At 46.5% G+C, this 14,182-nt stretch overlaps 1 protein-coding gene across 1 annotated transcript in view; it reads left to right on the top strand.

Annotated features, from left to right (window-relative positions):
- KIF26A (kinesin family member 26A) overlaps positions 1-14,182 on the top strand; it is a 194,649-nt gene that overhangs the window by 165,982 nt on the left and 14,485 nt on the right. Inside the window, exons 5-10 of the mRNA XM_056851244.1 lie at positions 3,006-3,206; positions 6,501-6,594; positions 7,835-8,097; positions 8,358-8,541; positions 12,056-12,215; positions 13,677-13,839. Of these exons, the coding sequence (XP_056707222.1) occupies positions 3,006-3,206; positions 6,501-6,594; positions 7,835-8,097; positions 8,358-8,541; positions 12,056-12,215; positions 13,677-13,839 (1,065 nt within the window). The remainder of the gene's footprint in view (positions 1-3,005; positions 3,207-6,500; positions 6,595-7,834; positions 8,098-8,357; positions 8,542-12,055; positions 12,216-13,676; positions 13,840-14,182) is intronic.

The following is a 14,182-nucleotide window of genomic DNA, read 5'->3' as shown; positions in this document are numbered from 1 at the left end:
GCTGGCATCATTTCTTAAGAGTCAAGTTACTGTTTTGAAGACACAAGAGTAAAATGCAGGCATCATCTTCAGGTCCTTATGAAAACCTTAGTAATGTTCAGGCAGCAACCTTTAACCACTCAGTAGGTAGGAAAGTCCCGTTTTATTGATGCATTTGGTAAATGGCGCAGTGGCACATATTCTTTATAATCAAGTGTCTTTGTTACGAAATGGAGTCCTCTCCTCTGTATTTTTGCACAGGCAAGATTGTTTTCTTGCCCCCTTGGCAATATGTCAAGGTCGGAGGCAGCCGGTAGCTTCATGCAGCTTTTATGAGCGGGAGGCCTTGAAAGTGTCACCCACAATACACTTTTCCCTTTTGAAGCAACTGCTTCTTTTATTTTAAGGTTCGCTTATTTTCTAGGACTGTCTTTTCATATTCATATCAGCACATGGTGTGCGGAGGGGGAGGCGGAGGAGGGAGAGAAAGCCGGCCTCTTTCGAGAGCACGCGTGTTTGAGAGATGCTGCATTCTTGGCAATGGAGTTTTTCCTACCTGGAAAGGCAGCAGTAGATATTTAACCTCTTTGTTCTTCAGAAGAGAGATGTTCAGTACTGCAAGCTGAGAAATATTTCCTAAGCTGCAAAAAAGTGCAAGTCTGTTTGGGTACAGCATAACTAAAGCTGGGTTCTGATAGAACGTCAAACTGTGATTTAATGGCATATGAATGGGGTTGCCAATCTCCAGGTGAGGCCTGGAGATCTCCCAGAATCATAAGTGATTTTCAGACAACCAAGATCAGCACCTGTGGAGAAAATGGCTGTTCTGGAGGGTGCACTCTGTGGTATTATATCCTGCTGAGGTCCCTCCCTTCTCCAAACCCTGCCCACTCCAGGCTCCATCTCCAAATCTTATACAATGTAGAAGAAGAAGAGTTGGTTTTGATATGCCGACTTTCTCTACCACTTAAGGGAGAATCAAACCAGCTTACAATCACCTTCCCTTCCCCTCCCCACAACAGACACCCTGTGAGGTAGGTGGGGTGGAGAGAGCTCTAACAGAGCTGTGACTTGCCCAGGGTCACCCAGCTGGCTTAATGTATAGAAGCGGGGAAACAAATCCAGTTCACCAGATTAGCCTCTGCCGCTCCTGTGGAGGAGTGGGGAATCAAACCCTGTTCTCCAGATCAGACTCTGCCGCTCATGTGGAGAAGTGGGGAATCAAACCCGGTTCTCCAGATCAGACTCCACCGCTCCAAACCACCGCTCTTAACCACTACACCATGCTGGCTTCCTGACACTGGTGCCACTGGACTTATGTTTTACTTTCAGAACAGGTGTCACAGATGCTACTAAGACTGGATAGTTTCAGAGGGTAGCTGTATTGGACTGCAGTAGAACAGCAGACCAACAATCATGCAAGGAAAAGTTGAAGTCAGCAGGAGAAGAGGAAGACCCAACAAGATATGGATTGACTCTGTAAAGGAAGCCCTGGCCCTCAGTTTGCAAGACCTGAACAAGGCTGATAAAGATAGGACGTTTTGGAGGACATTGATTCATAAAGTTGCCATGAATTGGAAGCAACTTGACGGCACATAACACACACACTCAGAACAACCAATTTTGAGACCAACAAGATTTTCAGGGTATAACCTTTTGAAAGTCAAAACTCCCTTTGTCAGATTTGTAGTTGACTGAGGGAGCCTTGATAGCAAGCGTGGTGTGGTGGTTAAGAACGGCGGACTCTAATCTGGAGAACTGGGTTCGATTCCCCACTCCTCCACATGAAGCCTGCTGGGTGACCTTGGGCTAGTCCCAGTTCTCTCCCAACTCTCTTAGCCCACGCGAAGGCAGGCAATGGCAGACCACCTCCAAATGTTTTCTTGGTGACCTAAGTCAGCTGTGACTTAAACACACACGCACACGCGCACACACACACGAGCCTTGACTCTTGAAAGCTTATACCCGGGGGATCTTGCCTCCAAGGTGCTACTAGACTCGAATCTGGCTGTAAGACTAGATAGGTTCGCAAATGTTCGAACAGCCCCTAAATTCTATGTGCGTGATTACCATGAAATCCATGACTGACAGTTCTAATGTGTGAAATTAAAAGCATTACAATTAGAGTCATACTGTTTTCAAGTGGCTGGTTAGTTCAGTTGGTTAGAGTGTGGTGCTAATAATGCCATGGTCACGGGTTTGATCTCCATATGAGTCACATTAGAATATTTTGGGGGAGGGGCTGTGGCTCAGTGGTAGAGCATCTGCTTGGCATGCAGAAGGTCCCAGATTCAATCCCCGGCATCTCCAGTTAAAGGGACCAGGCAGGTAGGTGATGTGAAAGACCCCTGCCTGAGACCCTGGAGAGCCGCTGCCGGCCAGCGTAGACAATACTGACTTTGATGGACCAAGTGTCTGATTCAGTAGAAGGCAGCTTCATGTGTACTTGTGGTATTATACCTGTGATGGCCCATTCACTTGGTAATACCTTTATCAAGTAATAGTTATGCTTTGACAAACTGTGTGTTAAGTGCCGCCAAGTCACTTCCGACTCTCGGCGACTGTATGAATCAAAGTCCTCCAAAATGTCCTATCTTTGACAGCCTTGCTCAGATCTTGCAAATTGAGTGCTGTGGCTTCCTTTATAGAGTCAATCCATCTCTTGTTGGGTCTTCCTCTTTTCCTGCTGCTCTCAACTTTTCCTAGCATGATGGTCTTTTCCAGTGACTTTTGTCTTTTCACAATGTGACTAAAATACGATAGCCTCAGTTTAGTCATTTAAGCTTCTAGGGTCAGTTCAGGCTTAATTTGATCTAGAACCCACTGATTTGTTTTTTTGGCAGTCCACGGTATCCGTAACACTCTCCTCCAACACCACATTTCAAAGGAATCTACTTTCTTCCTATCAGCTTTCTTCAATGTCCAGCCCCATTTTAGTCAGTGCAATTATTAAGAAAGAAACCATATTCAAGATATCGTGTGGGGTTAATTTTTTTAAAAAAATGTATGTTCTTGATGACATGTAGGTGAAAGTGATGGTGAGAATTTGCCCCTCGCACGACACGTCGGAATCCATGTCATTTCTCAAGGTGGATCCACGGAAGAAACAGATCACTCTTTATGACCCTTCGACAAGTGGCCCTTCCAATGCGGGTCACCGAAGAGGAGCTGTGGCCGTTCCAAAGATGTTTGCCTTTGACGCGGTATTCCCACAGGATGCTTCCCAGGTACGAGAACCAAACACGCGACCCTAATAGTTTGGGAGACTGCTGTGGCATTTTAAATACGGCAAGAGAATACTTTGCTGCTTGGGGGTGGGGGAGTTACTTTGAATTAGTTGGTTTAATTACTGGGAATGCATGCTAATTAATAGTCAGCGTGCAAGGTCTCACGCTGTTTTAATTTAGCCCAGATGTGAAATTAAGAAGCAATATTGGTGGAGACGATTCTGCTTGGTGAATACTTTCTCCTGTACCTCCTTCTATTTTTTTTTAAAGCAACACACATGCACATACATACACAATTGGAAGTGCGGTTCAGACTGTGATGCCTTCCTAAGGCTCCGTGTGGACAGAGCATTTATAAGCGGGCAGTTATCTCTGCCATTTCAGGAAGAGCTTCACATCACTGGCAGTCTTCAAGCAGCAGCTGGATGAAAGTTGGTCAGGGATGCTTTAGGCTGATCCTGCAAGTAGGTGAAAGACCCCTGCCGGAGACTCTGGAGAGCCGCTGCTGGTCTGAGTAGACAATGCTGACTTTGATGGACCAAGGGTCTGATTCAGTATAAGGCAGCTTCATGTGTTCGTGTCTTCATGCATTGAGCAGGGGGTTGGACTAGATGGCCTAGATTTTGAACATTTTCTAAATGTTATGTGTTGGATTGGCTTTAGTGTTTTGAATGGCTGTAAACTAGAAGAGTTGGAATCAAGTCCAGTAGAACCTTATAGACCAGCAAAGTTTTCAGGGCATAAGCTTTCGAGAGTCAAAGCTCCTTTCTTCAGACACCCGACAAAGGGAGCTTTGACTTAGAACGAGAGCCAGCGTGGTGTAGTGGTAAAGAGCGGCGGACTCTAATCTGGGGAGCCGGGTTTGATTCCCCACTCCTACACATGAAGGCTGCTGGGAGATCTTGGGCTAGTCATATTTCTCTTAGATCTCTCTCAGCCCCATCTACCTCACAAGGTGTCTGTTGTGGAGAGGAGAAGGGAAGGAGATTGTAAGCCGATTTGATTCTCCCTTAAGTGGCAGAGAAAGTTGACATATAAAAACCAACTTCTTCGCCTTTTTTGGGGGGAGGGGACTTCGTGTTCAGTATGTGAAAATCAGACTTTCTTCTAAATTCTCTGTAGGATTTAATATCAGAGTTTGAATCTTCCCTTTGAACCTCGACGGGAACCTGGCTTAACATTAAGGCTGGCAAATGATGTGAAACGAAGCCAGTTTTGAAATTTGGATTCGTGGTAACCTTGGTTGGTGGGGGGAAGGCAGCATGGCATAGCCCGACCTTGCCAGCTCTCAGAAGCCATGCATGGTTGGTACTTGGATGGGAGACCACCAAGGAAGGCTCTGCAGAGGAAAGCATTGGCAAACCATCTCTGGTTCTCACTTGCCTTGAAACCCCATTGCTGGGTCACTGTCAGTCACAAGACTTGACGGCACTTATGTACCTATGTTAACCTTGATTATGAACTGTGCAGGTGTTGTTATTAATTGTGGATAAGACTATTAATAGATTCATAGAATCATAGAATTCTCTTCTTCTTCTTCTTCTTTTTTTTTTTTTTTTGAAGTTTTACAGCACAGGGTAGATGGCCATCTAACAGCAATGCTGATTCTGTGAACTTAGGCAGATCATGAGAGGGAGGGCAGGAAGGGTTGTGTCAGTGCTTGGCTCTCATGGCCCTTTCTTACATGCCCAGGGTAGTGCTGATCACCACTTTAGGGTCAGAAAGCAATTTTCATCCAGGCAAGATTGGCCAGGGATTCTGGAGGGTTTTTTTTGCCATCTTCTGGGCATGGAGCAGGGGTCGCTACGGGTTTGGGGGGGGGGGAGGTAGTTGTGAATTTCCTGCATTGTGCAGGGGGCTGGACTAGATGATCCTGGTGAGGCAGGTGAAGCTGAGAGGTAGGTGAGGCTGAGAGAGCTCCAACAGAGCTGTGACTAGCCCAAGGTCACGCAGCTGGCTTCATGGGGAGGAGTGGGGAAACCAACCCAGTTCACCAGATTAGCCTCTGCTGCTCATGTGGAGAAGTGGGGAAACAAACCCAGTTCTCAAGATTAGAGTCCACCGCTCCAAACCACCGCTCTTAACCACTGCACCATGCTGGCTCTCTGGCCTGGAGGAAAATTTCTTCCTGGCCCCTAAGTGATGATCAGCATTACCCTAGGCATGTAAGAAAGGGCAGAAGGAAGGACTGGGAGACGGGAGTGTATGATCTATTGCCAGTGTGAAAGTAGCAACATTTAAGAAGACCATCCTCTTATATACTGCTGATTTATCTGGAATAATCGATCCCTCTTGGTTTCCTGCTTACAGTAACAGTGATTACAGGGAAGAATAATACTTTATCCATAAGCACTAAGTTGAAAGGCTCTTGTCAAACTAAGTGGTTACACGTAGAGAGCAAAGGGGTAACTGCTCCCAATTAGGTGATCCATGTACACCGCAAGAGGCCTGTTCTTGATCTCTAACCTCTCTTAAGAGATTGGGGAATTATGTTTACACTGGGCCAAACTCGTTCGGCGCAGAAGATTTGCTGCTGTTCCAGGGCCTTCACAACCCCCTGAGGAAAATGTGCCGTTGGCGGGAAGCTTGCATATATATGGACGATAAAAGGGGAAGCAGCGTGGGAGGAATGGAGGAGCAGCCCCTCTCTCTTGCTTCCGCGGGACTTGTGTGAAGCGGGGAGCTTTGGCTCCCCCCCATCCCGCGCAGCAAGAGGCACATTCTGTCCCCGTATTGAAAAACCATGCATTTCCCCACAAGGGACATCTTAATCTCCTCTCAAGAAGTATGGAGGCGAGAAGCTTGAGGGATCGCTGCCGTTTTCGTGGATTGCCTGAGAAGCTCCGCTGTCTGTTCCGGTGGACGTGGTTTCCATGGCAAAGATAAAATGGAGATCTTTCCATATTTTCATTCGGGGCTCTTAAATTCTTTTTCTCCCCCCCCCCCGACATCTCGGAGCACTTCTTTTGCAGCAAAGCCGCCACTATTATTGAGAAAACACGGATGAGTTATTATATTAGTCACTCGCTTGGATGGATAGCATTTCCTTTGTTACCGAGGTCATAAAATTGATACTCCAAGGGAGCCGGGATAATGGGATAGGAAACTATTGTAAGGCTTATACAGCGGCTTTTACGAGAGAGAGAAATGGAATAGAGACACTAAAATAATACGGCATAATGCTGTGAAATGTGCAAAAACGTCGTGTTTGGGATAATCCTTTTCATGTCAGAGGTGCGGAAAAGCGCATACCGATGCACGCTCCGTAACTGGTCTTCCCATCTCTCTTTTCAGGCCGAGGTGTGCTCTGGAACAGTAGCAGAAGTAATCCAGTCTGTCGTGAACGGTGCAGATGGTTGCCTCTTTTGCTTTGGTCATGTCAAGCTTGGTGAGCTCCCAAATTCATTACAGTTAATTACTATGTCAGCCTGGTAATTACATGCTGTCAGCTCCTGGAACAATAAACCTGGAGTATATGAATAGATTAGAATTTCTTTTTAATTAGCTTCACAAACTTCTCCCGCTTTATTTCTACACTGGGACCTTAAGTTCCTTTTTTTTAAATATCCATTTGAAAAAGGCAACTGTGTATAAATATATATACATATATATACACATGCACACATAGATATGAGGTTCTTCAAAGCAGGCTTTCGTAAGGGACAGGTGTGACCAAATTCAAAAGATTCAAGAGGCCGCGAGAAATTAATTGGCTCTGGGAGAAATGTTAGCCAGAGCTGAGAAATTAATTGCGGGAAGTACCTACGGATTAATAACAGAACATGTACAATCCATTTTTTTTACATCTGTGTCCTCCCATTGTCTAAAAAGCAGATGGTGTTCGCTGTTATCACTGGGCATGGTCAAAACACAGTTATCTGCATTTGATCCTTGCAAGTCAGGTGGTACCGACACCTAGCCCCTTGCCGGAGGGAGCAACACAAGGGAATCTGGAGGGTTATGGTGCAATTGACACAGGAGGTGGGCGTGGGAAAACCCTATTTTAAGACAGGAAAAATCTTCAGTATTAGACCCCAGTTCCAAGTTGGTTGCAGGTAGAGCCGATTCTGAAAGGACCTGTCATAAGAAAATGCAAGTATAATCAAAGCAAATCCCCGAAGTAGTCACTGGGGTGATACATACCTATTCTCTCCAGGATCAGAGGAACATGCCTGTTATATTAGGTGCTGAGGAACACAGGCAGGATGGTGCTGCTGCAGTCGTCTTGTTCGTGGGCTTCCTAGAGGCACCTGGTTGGCCACTGTGTGAACAGACTGCTGGACTTGATGGGCCTTGGTCTGATCCAGCATGGCCTTTTTTATGTTCTTATGGCTTCAGTCCATGTTCTCACAAGCGCCTCTGACTCCCTCGTCCCTCTGCAAACAGGTTTACTTGTCAGTGAATTCTTCCCTCTTGCTGTGCTTACTCACAAGTAGTCCCCATGCTGCTCTTTGTGCATAAGAACGTCAAAAGAGCTTACTGGGATGAAAGGGGACAAGCTGAAGAAACTCTCTCCTCCTTCCCCCACAGTAAAATGATGATAATGCACACACATGGAAGATCTAGGCAACACCAAAGCTGTTTTTAAGCACCTGATTGACTGAACGAGCTTTCCCTTTCCCCTCCAGGCAAATCCTACACGATGATTGGGAAAGATAACTCCACGCAGAGCCTCGGCATAGTCCCCTGCGCTATCTCCTGGCTTTTCAAATTAATCAATGAGCGCAAGGAAAAGATGGGCACTCGTTTCTCGATTCGAGTGTCTGCTGTGGAGATCAGTGGCAAAGATGAAAACCTCCAGGATTTGTTAGCTGAAGTAGCCACCGGCAGTCTTCAGGATGGGCAGTCCCCTGGGGTTTATCTTCGAGAAGATCCAATCTGCGGGACGCAGGTATAATATCTCAGGGCGCTTTGAAAGTGTGGCTTTTCCCTTGTATCCTGCCAGAAGATTCCTTTTATCTGACCACAATTCCCACATATTTTTTAAAAGGATGATAGCTTAATTGCTTCCCCCACCCCCATTTGTACCCCTTCTCCCCTCCCCGGGTCCCAGAGTATACATATTTGTTTCCATTCACCCCCTTGAGGCTTGCCCGGTTCAGAAGGAGGGGCTCGTTCTCCCCATCTTAATTGGTTGTTTTCCCTTTCCAGCTTCAAAATCAAAGCGAATTAAGGGCTCCGACGGCAGAGAAAGCTGCTTTTTACCTCGATGCAGCCCTGGCAGCCCGGAGCACTAGCAAACCAGAGTGTGATGAAGAGGATCGGAGGAATTCGCACATGCTCTTCACCCTCCACATCTATCAATACCGCATGGAGAAGAGCGGCAAAGGGGGCAGTAAGTTGGCCTGGCTACGATTCACTTTATTCTGGCATGGGATCTAGAAAATTAATTTGTACTGTAAACCCAGAATCGCCGCAGAAGCTGATTAGTATTAGCTAGGACAGTTCTGCTACAGAACTGAGCAACTGGGCCCCGAAGGGGTAAAGCAAAACTGTGAAGTTTCGTTTGCGATAACCTCAATATTGACTTCAGTTCAGCTCTTGCATTTATGTGTTACCTTTCAACCCTTCCCCTTCTCCAAGGAGCTCGTGGCTCCACTGTTTCAAACACGCAACAACCTTGTGAGGAAGGTTAGGCTGATATAGAGCGACTAGCTCAAGGTCACCCAATCAGCTTCATGGCTGACTGTGGATTTGAACCCAAGGCCTCTTTGATTCCCAGTAGCACATTCTAACCCAGGGGTAGAAGAAGAAGAAGAGTTGGTTTTTATATGCTGACTTTCTCTACCACTTAAGGAAGAATCAAACCGGCTTACAATCACCTTCCCTTCCCCTCCCCACAACAGACACCCTGTGAGGTAGGCGAGGCTGAGAGAGCGTGACTGGCCCCCAAGGTCACCCAGATGGCTTCGTGTGTAGGAGGGGGAAACAAATCCAGTCCACCAGATTAGCCTCCGCCTCTCATGTGGAGGAGTGGGGGAATCAAACCCTCTTCTCCAGATGAGAGTCCACACTCCAAACCACCGCTCTTAACCACTATACCATGCTGGGTGAAAACTTATTTGTTATGAGGGCCAGATACGACATAAATGTCACTTGTTTGGGCCGGGCCATGCCTTGACAGCCCGGATTGGAACTTGGGGGGGGGGTGCCTTGGCTGGCTCACAGGCCGGATAACAGCTTTTAAGGGGCCAGATCTGACCCTTGGGCTGTATGTTGGGCACCATGTTCTAACCTGCATACCACACTGGCTCTAATAGTAGCCCTCTAGGTGCACACAAGTAGGGACCTCAGATGGAGACACATGTCAAAAGAAGCAACATACCAGTTCATTGGGATCTGGGCCAATGCAACAGGGATGCATATCCAGGTATGCATCTGTATGCGCATCGTGACGTCACCCCTCCCTGGATCAGAACAACTGGCTGCAGATGGTCCCATCACCCTGGTTGCTTGGATTTCCCATTTGGTTGACAGCCTGTGCCCCTTGCATTGTCTGATATCATTGTGTCATGTATAGTCGTTGGTTCTTGCCACTTGTAGATAGGTATGGAGTATTTTTCTCCCTCTCCCATAATACTAGAACACGGGGTCATCTGCTAAAACTGGAGAGCGAGAGATTCAAAACAAATAAAAGGAAATATTTTTTCACACAACACATAGTTAAATTGTGGAACTCTTTGCCCCAGGATGTGGTGATGGCTGCCAGCTTGGAGTGCTTTAAAAGGGGAGTGGACATATTCATGGAGGAGAGGGGTATTCATGGTTATTAGTTAGAATGGATACTGGTCATGCTCCATACCTATTCTCTCTAGTATCAGAGGAGCATGCCTATTATTTTGGGTGCAGTGAAACACAGGCAGGATGGTGCTGCTGCAGTCGTCTTGTTTGTGGCTTCCTAAAGGCACCTGGTTGGCCACTGTGTGAACAGACTGCTGGACTTGATGGGCCTTGGTCTGATCCAGCAGGGCCTTTCTTATGTTCTTATGTTCTTATTGAGAGTCATCGCTGGTCCTGGAATTTGAAATCTTTACAGTTCTCATCCCAGAAAAAGTTGTTAGAAGAAAACAGCCTTATTGATTCCAATTAATGATCCAGCCAGTCTCTTGAGGGCAGTCATGTTCGGACTCCCTAAACTATTTGCTCAAGTAGTGGGTATTTCTCTGTGCTATATGTTGGTTTGTGACAGTTTGCATTTCACAAGTCCATTGTGCACTGTTTTAAAAAAAGCAAAAACGACAACCACGCCCAAGTCTTTTCAAACAAACCAACGGTGCTGCATGTACACTGCCTTGCTTTCCAACTTCTGTTCATTCCCCATCCCCAGTCCAGACGGTTTGTGTGTGAGTTAAGTGCCATCAAGTCACTTCCTGCTCATGGCGACCCTATGAATCAGTGTCCTCCAAAACATCCTATCTTTAACAGCCTTGCTCAGATCTTGCAAACTGAGGGCCGTGGCTTCCTTTATTGAGTCAATCCATCTCTTGTTGGGTCTTCCTGCTGCCTTCAACTTCAAAACGGATAAAAGAAAGTATTTTTTCACACAACGCATAGTTAAATTGTGGAACTCCCTGCCCCAGGATGTGGTGATGGCTGCCAGCTTGGAGGGCTTTAAGAGGGGAGTGGACATATTCATGGAGGAGAGGGGTATTCATGGCTATTAGTTAGAAGGGATACTAGTCATGCTGCATACCTATTCTCTCTAATATCAGAGGAGCATGCCTATTATTTTGGGTACGGTGGAACACAGGCAGGATGGTGGCTTGTTTGTGGCTTCCTAGAGGCACCTGGTTGGCCACTGGGTGAACAGACTACTGGACTTGATAGGCCTTGGCCTGATCCAGCAGGGCCTTTCTTATGTTCTTATAACTTTTCCTAGCATGATTGCCATTTCCAGTCCAGACAATACCTATGATGATTTCTTTGTACTTCTTCTCTTGTGTCCTTATGCTGGGATGACCAGCATAGATCACATCACTCAGCATTCAGTGCTTTTGTTAGCTTGTTTGTTTTCATAACTACGAAACAATTTCCTGATGATGAGGAAATACTGCCTGCTTTCTGAAGTTCTTCGTTCCTCCTCCCATTAACATAGTGTCCCCCCCAGTAGGGCACCCATGGGCGCCATGGTGTTCACCAGTGTGTTTCTTGGTACCCAGAGCAAAGAGCCAGTCCTGGCTTTCCTGCATCTTGAAATATTTCAAGATGAAGTATTTCAGAAGATCCCAGGAGGCATCACCTTGGGCATGCAGAGAACGCCCCCAGTCAGAACTGGCTACCCACACCACCGGATGATGATTTGCTTGGACCCTTCTAACCATTTGAAATTGTTCCCCATGGCAGCCATTTTCTGATGGTACCTACTGCCCTGTTTCAGAACTCCAAAAATGCCCACAGGTTCAAGTAGGTTAGGGGATCCCTGCATTAATATTCACTTTCCTCTTCTACCAGTTCCAGTGCAAAAACAGCACCTGTATGCAAATGTGCCTTTAGGCATAACTTGATTATCACTTTTGGAGTATCTTCAGATTGAACACATGAAGCTGCCTTATACTGAACCAGACCCTTGGTCCATCAAAGTCAGTAGTGTCTACTCAGACCGGCAGCAGCTCTCCAGGGTCTCAGGCAGGGGTCTTTCCCTTCACCTACTTGCCTAGTCCCTTTAACTGGAGATGCCGGGGATTCAACCTGGGACCTTCTGCGTGCCAAGCAGATGCACTACCACTGAGTTAAGTAGTAAACTACTGATAGAGTAACAGCCTTATCGTTACCAGACAGCAGTAATTGATTCTGTCTACCATTCCAAACTGGATTAGTGAGTTAACTGTGTTTTTGTTACTTGTTTTCAGTGTCCGGGGGTCGCAGCCGTCTACATCTCATCGACCTCGGAAGCTGTGAGAAGGTGCTAAGCAAGAGCCGAGATGGAGGAGGTTCTCTCTGCCTTTCCCTCTCTGCCTTGGGCAGCGTCATTCTAGCCTTAATCAATGGTGCCAAGCATGTGCCGTACAAGTAAGTACATTACAGCGCCATCCTATGCAGAGTTACTTCAGTCTAAGCCCACTGAAATGAATGGGCTTAGACTGGAGTAACTATCTTTAGGATTACACTGTTCATCTACCCTTTGGTTTATCAGGCTGGTCAGACTCACAGCCTCTGACTTGATTTTCACATTGCTTTTCAAAGTTCTGTCAGTCATGTCCGGCGGTGGCCTAGCATTGATCTGCCTCCAACTCTGCCGACTTCCTCCTCAGAGAAGTCAGAAGGAGATTCGATTGGATCTGAGGACAGCCCTTGCAATTCGCTGCATCTGAGGCTGAGCTGAAAATGGGGAGGAGGGAAAATAGTTGCTGAAAAATTTATCTTCAGGTGAAACGCGGCCTCTCATTTTGACAGCAACTTGATGAGTTTGTCGAATGAGGTGGAAATGTTCTCGCGCTTGGAATGAAGGGGGAATTATTGTTTTTACTCTGATTTGACTTTGCAGTGTCGTTCTGTAGCCTGGTTGGGTTGGACGTCATCACACTGGCAGAATAATATAGCGAACAAGGCAAAGGGACCACAAAAAAAATGTACTAAAGCCACTGAAAAGGGGCAGAAATTAGAAGCAAAACTGAACAAAAATATAAAAAGGGGTAATATTGAGGGTGGGCTTTTATAGAACATTCAAGACCTCTTGAAAATCCCTACCCAACATCATTTTCTCACAAACTTTCAACTCATCCTGAATTTTGTACTCCGTTAGGTATAAGGAACCATTTGGCTTAATTATTTCGAGATCATTGGTCTTTCCAAACATCTTATGGTGGTGCTCACTGACCTTACTGTCTTCATTTTTGTATAGGGCGGCCCCACTTTTTAGTCTAGAATAGTGGGCCCCAACCTTTTGGAGCACTTTTAGAATTTTGAGAGGGGGTGGTCAGCGCCACCACAAAGAGCAGGAGCCAAACCCACCACAGGAGGCGGAGCCAAACCCAAAATGGCTGCCACAGGAGGCAGAGCCAAATGCAACACCTCCCTTGTCACACCTCCTGGGAAGAAGGAAAGCCTGAAGGGGAAATGGAACCACACACTGACTAAGTCAAACCCAAGTGCTTCCCAGTCCTCCAGATCTTCCACTGTGAAAAAAACCCTTTCATTTGGAGGAGGGCAGCCGGTAACAAACCTTGCTTTACAATGGCCTCACCCACTTTCTGAAACTTTCAGCAGGTGCCAAGTGAAGTGCTGGTGTGTGCCATGGTCCCCCTGGGCACTCGTTTGAGGAACCCTAGTCTAGAATAAAGAATGTGCTGTTAAAAGGTTTTGGGATGATGAGGCTTGGAATCTTATACAGATTGCAATTTTTGTTTTGAGAGATGGAGTTCAAGTTTTAGGTTTTCCTTGAGTCTTTGCTCAAATGGGAACTACGTGCAGTGAAAGAGAGAGCCGTTCAGTATCTCAACCCGTCGTTTGTACCTCTGTTGCACTCCCCAGGGACAACAAACTGACCATGCTGCTGAGGGAATCTCTTGGGAACATCAACTGCAGAACTACCATGATAGCTCATATATCAGATTCTCCAGCCAATCATGCAGAAAGCCTCAGTACAATTCAGCTTGCCTCACGCATTCACAGAATGAGGAAGAAGAAATCCAAGGTTGGTGTTGGACAGCAATGAAATAGTGTTTGATTGGGAAAGAGTTCCTTTTGTCCCTTGCAAGAGAAGATGAGGTGCCGAGACAGAAAGTCTGGGTTTCCAGCTGTTGACTCAGAAAGAGTGCTGCCGCGTAACACTTCTGGATATGAAGATGTTATGTGTGGACAGAGGCATCTCCGGTGCCAATGCTGAACAGGTCTGTTACCCATTCCATCTCTCTGGCCCACTATGGGCCAAAATAAGAAATGTGGCTTCGTATGTCAAGAAAAGGGTTATCAAAATGTCTGTTGCAGTGCTCAGACAGCGTACTATTGTCCTGCCCTGGAGCTGTATAGCACCATTC

The sequence above is a fragment of the Euleptes europaea genome, chromosome 6 (genome assembly GCF_029931775.1).
Source record: "Euleptes europaea isolate rEulEur1 chromosome 6, rEulEur1.hap1, whole genome shotgun sequence".
Classification (NCBI taxonomy): Eukaryota; Metazoa; Chordata; class Lepidosauria; order Squamata; family Sphaerodactylidae; genus Euleptes; species Euleptes europaea.
Note: the sequence above shows the minus strand (reverse complement) of the source record. Positions and strands in the feature narration are given on the sequence as shown.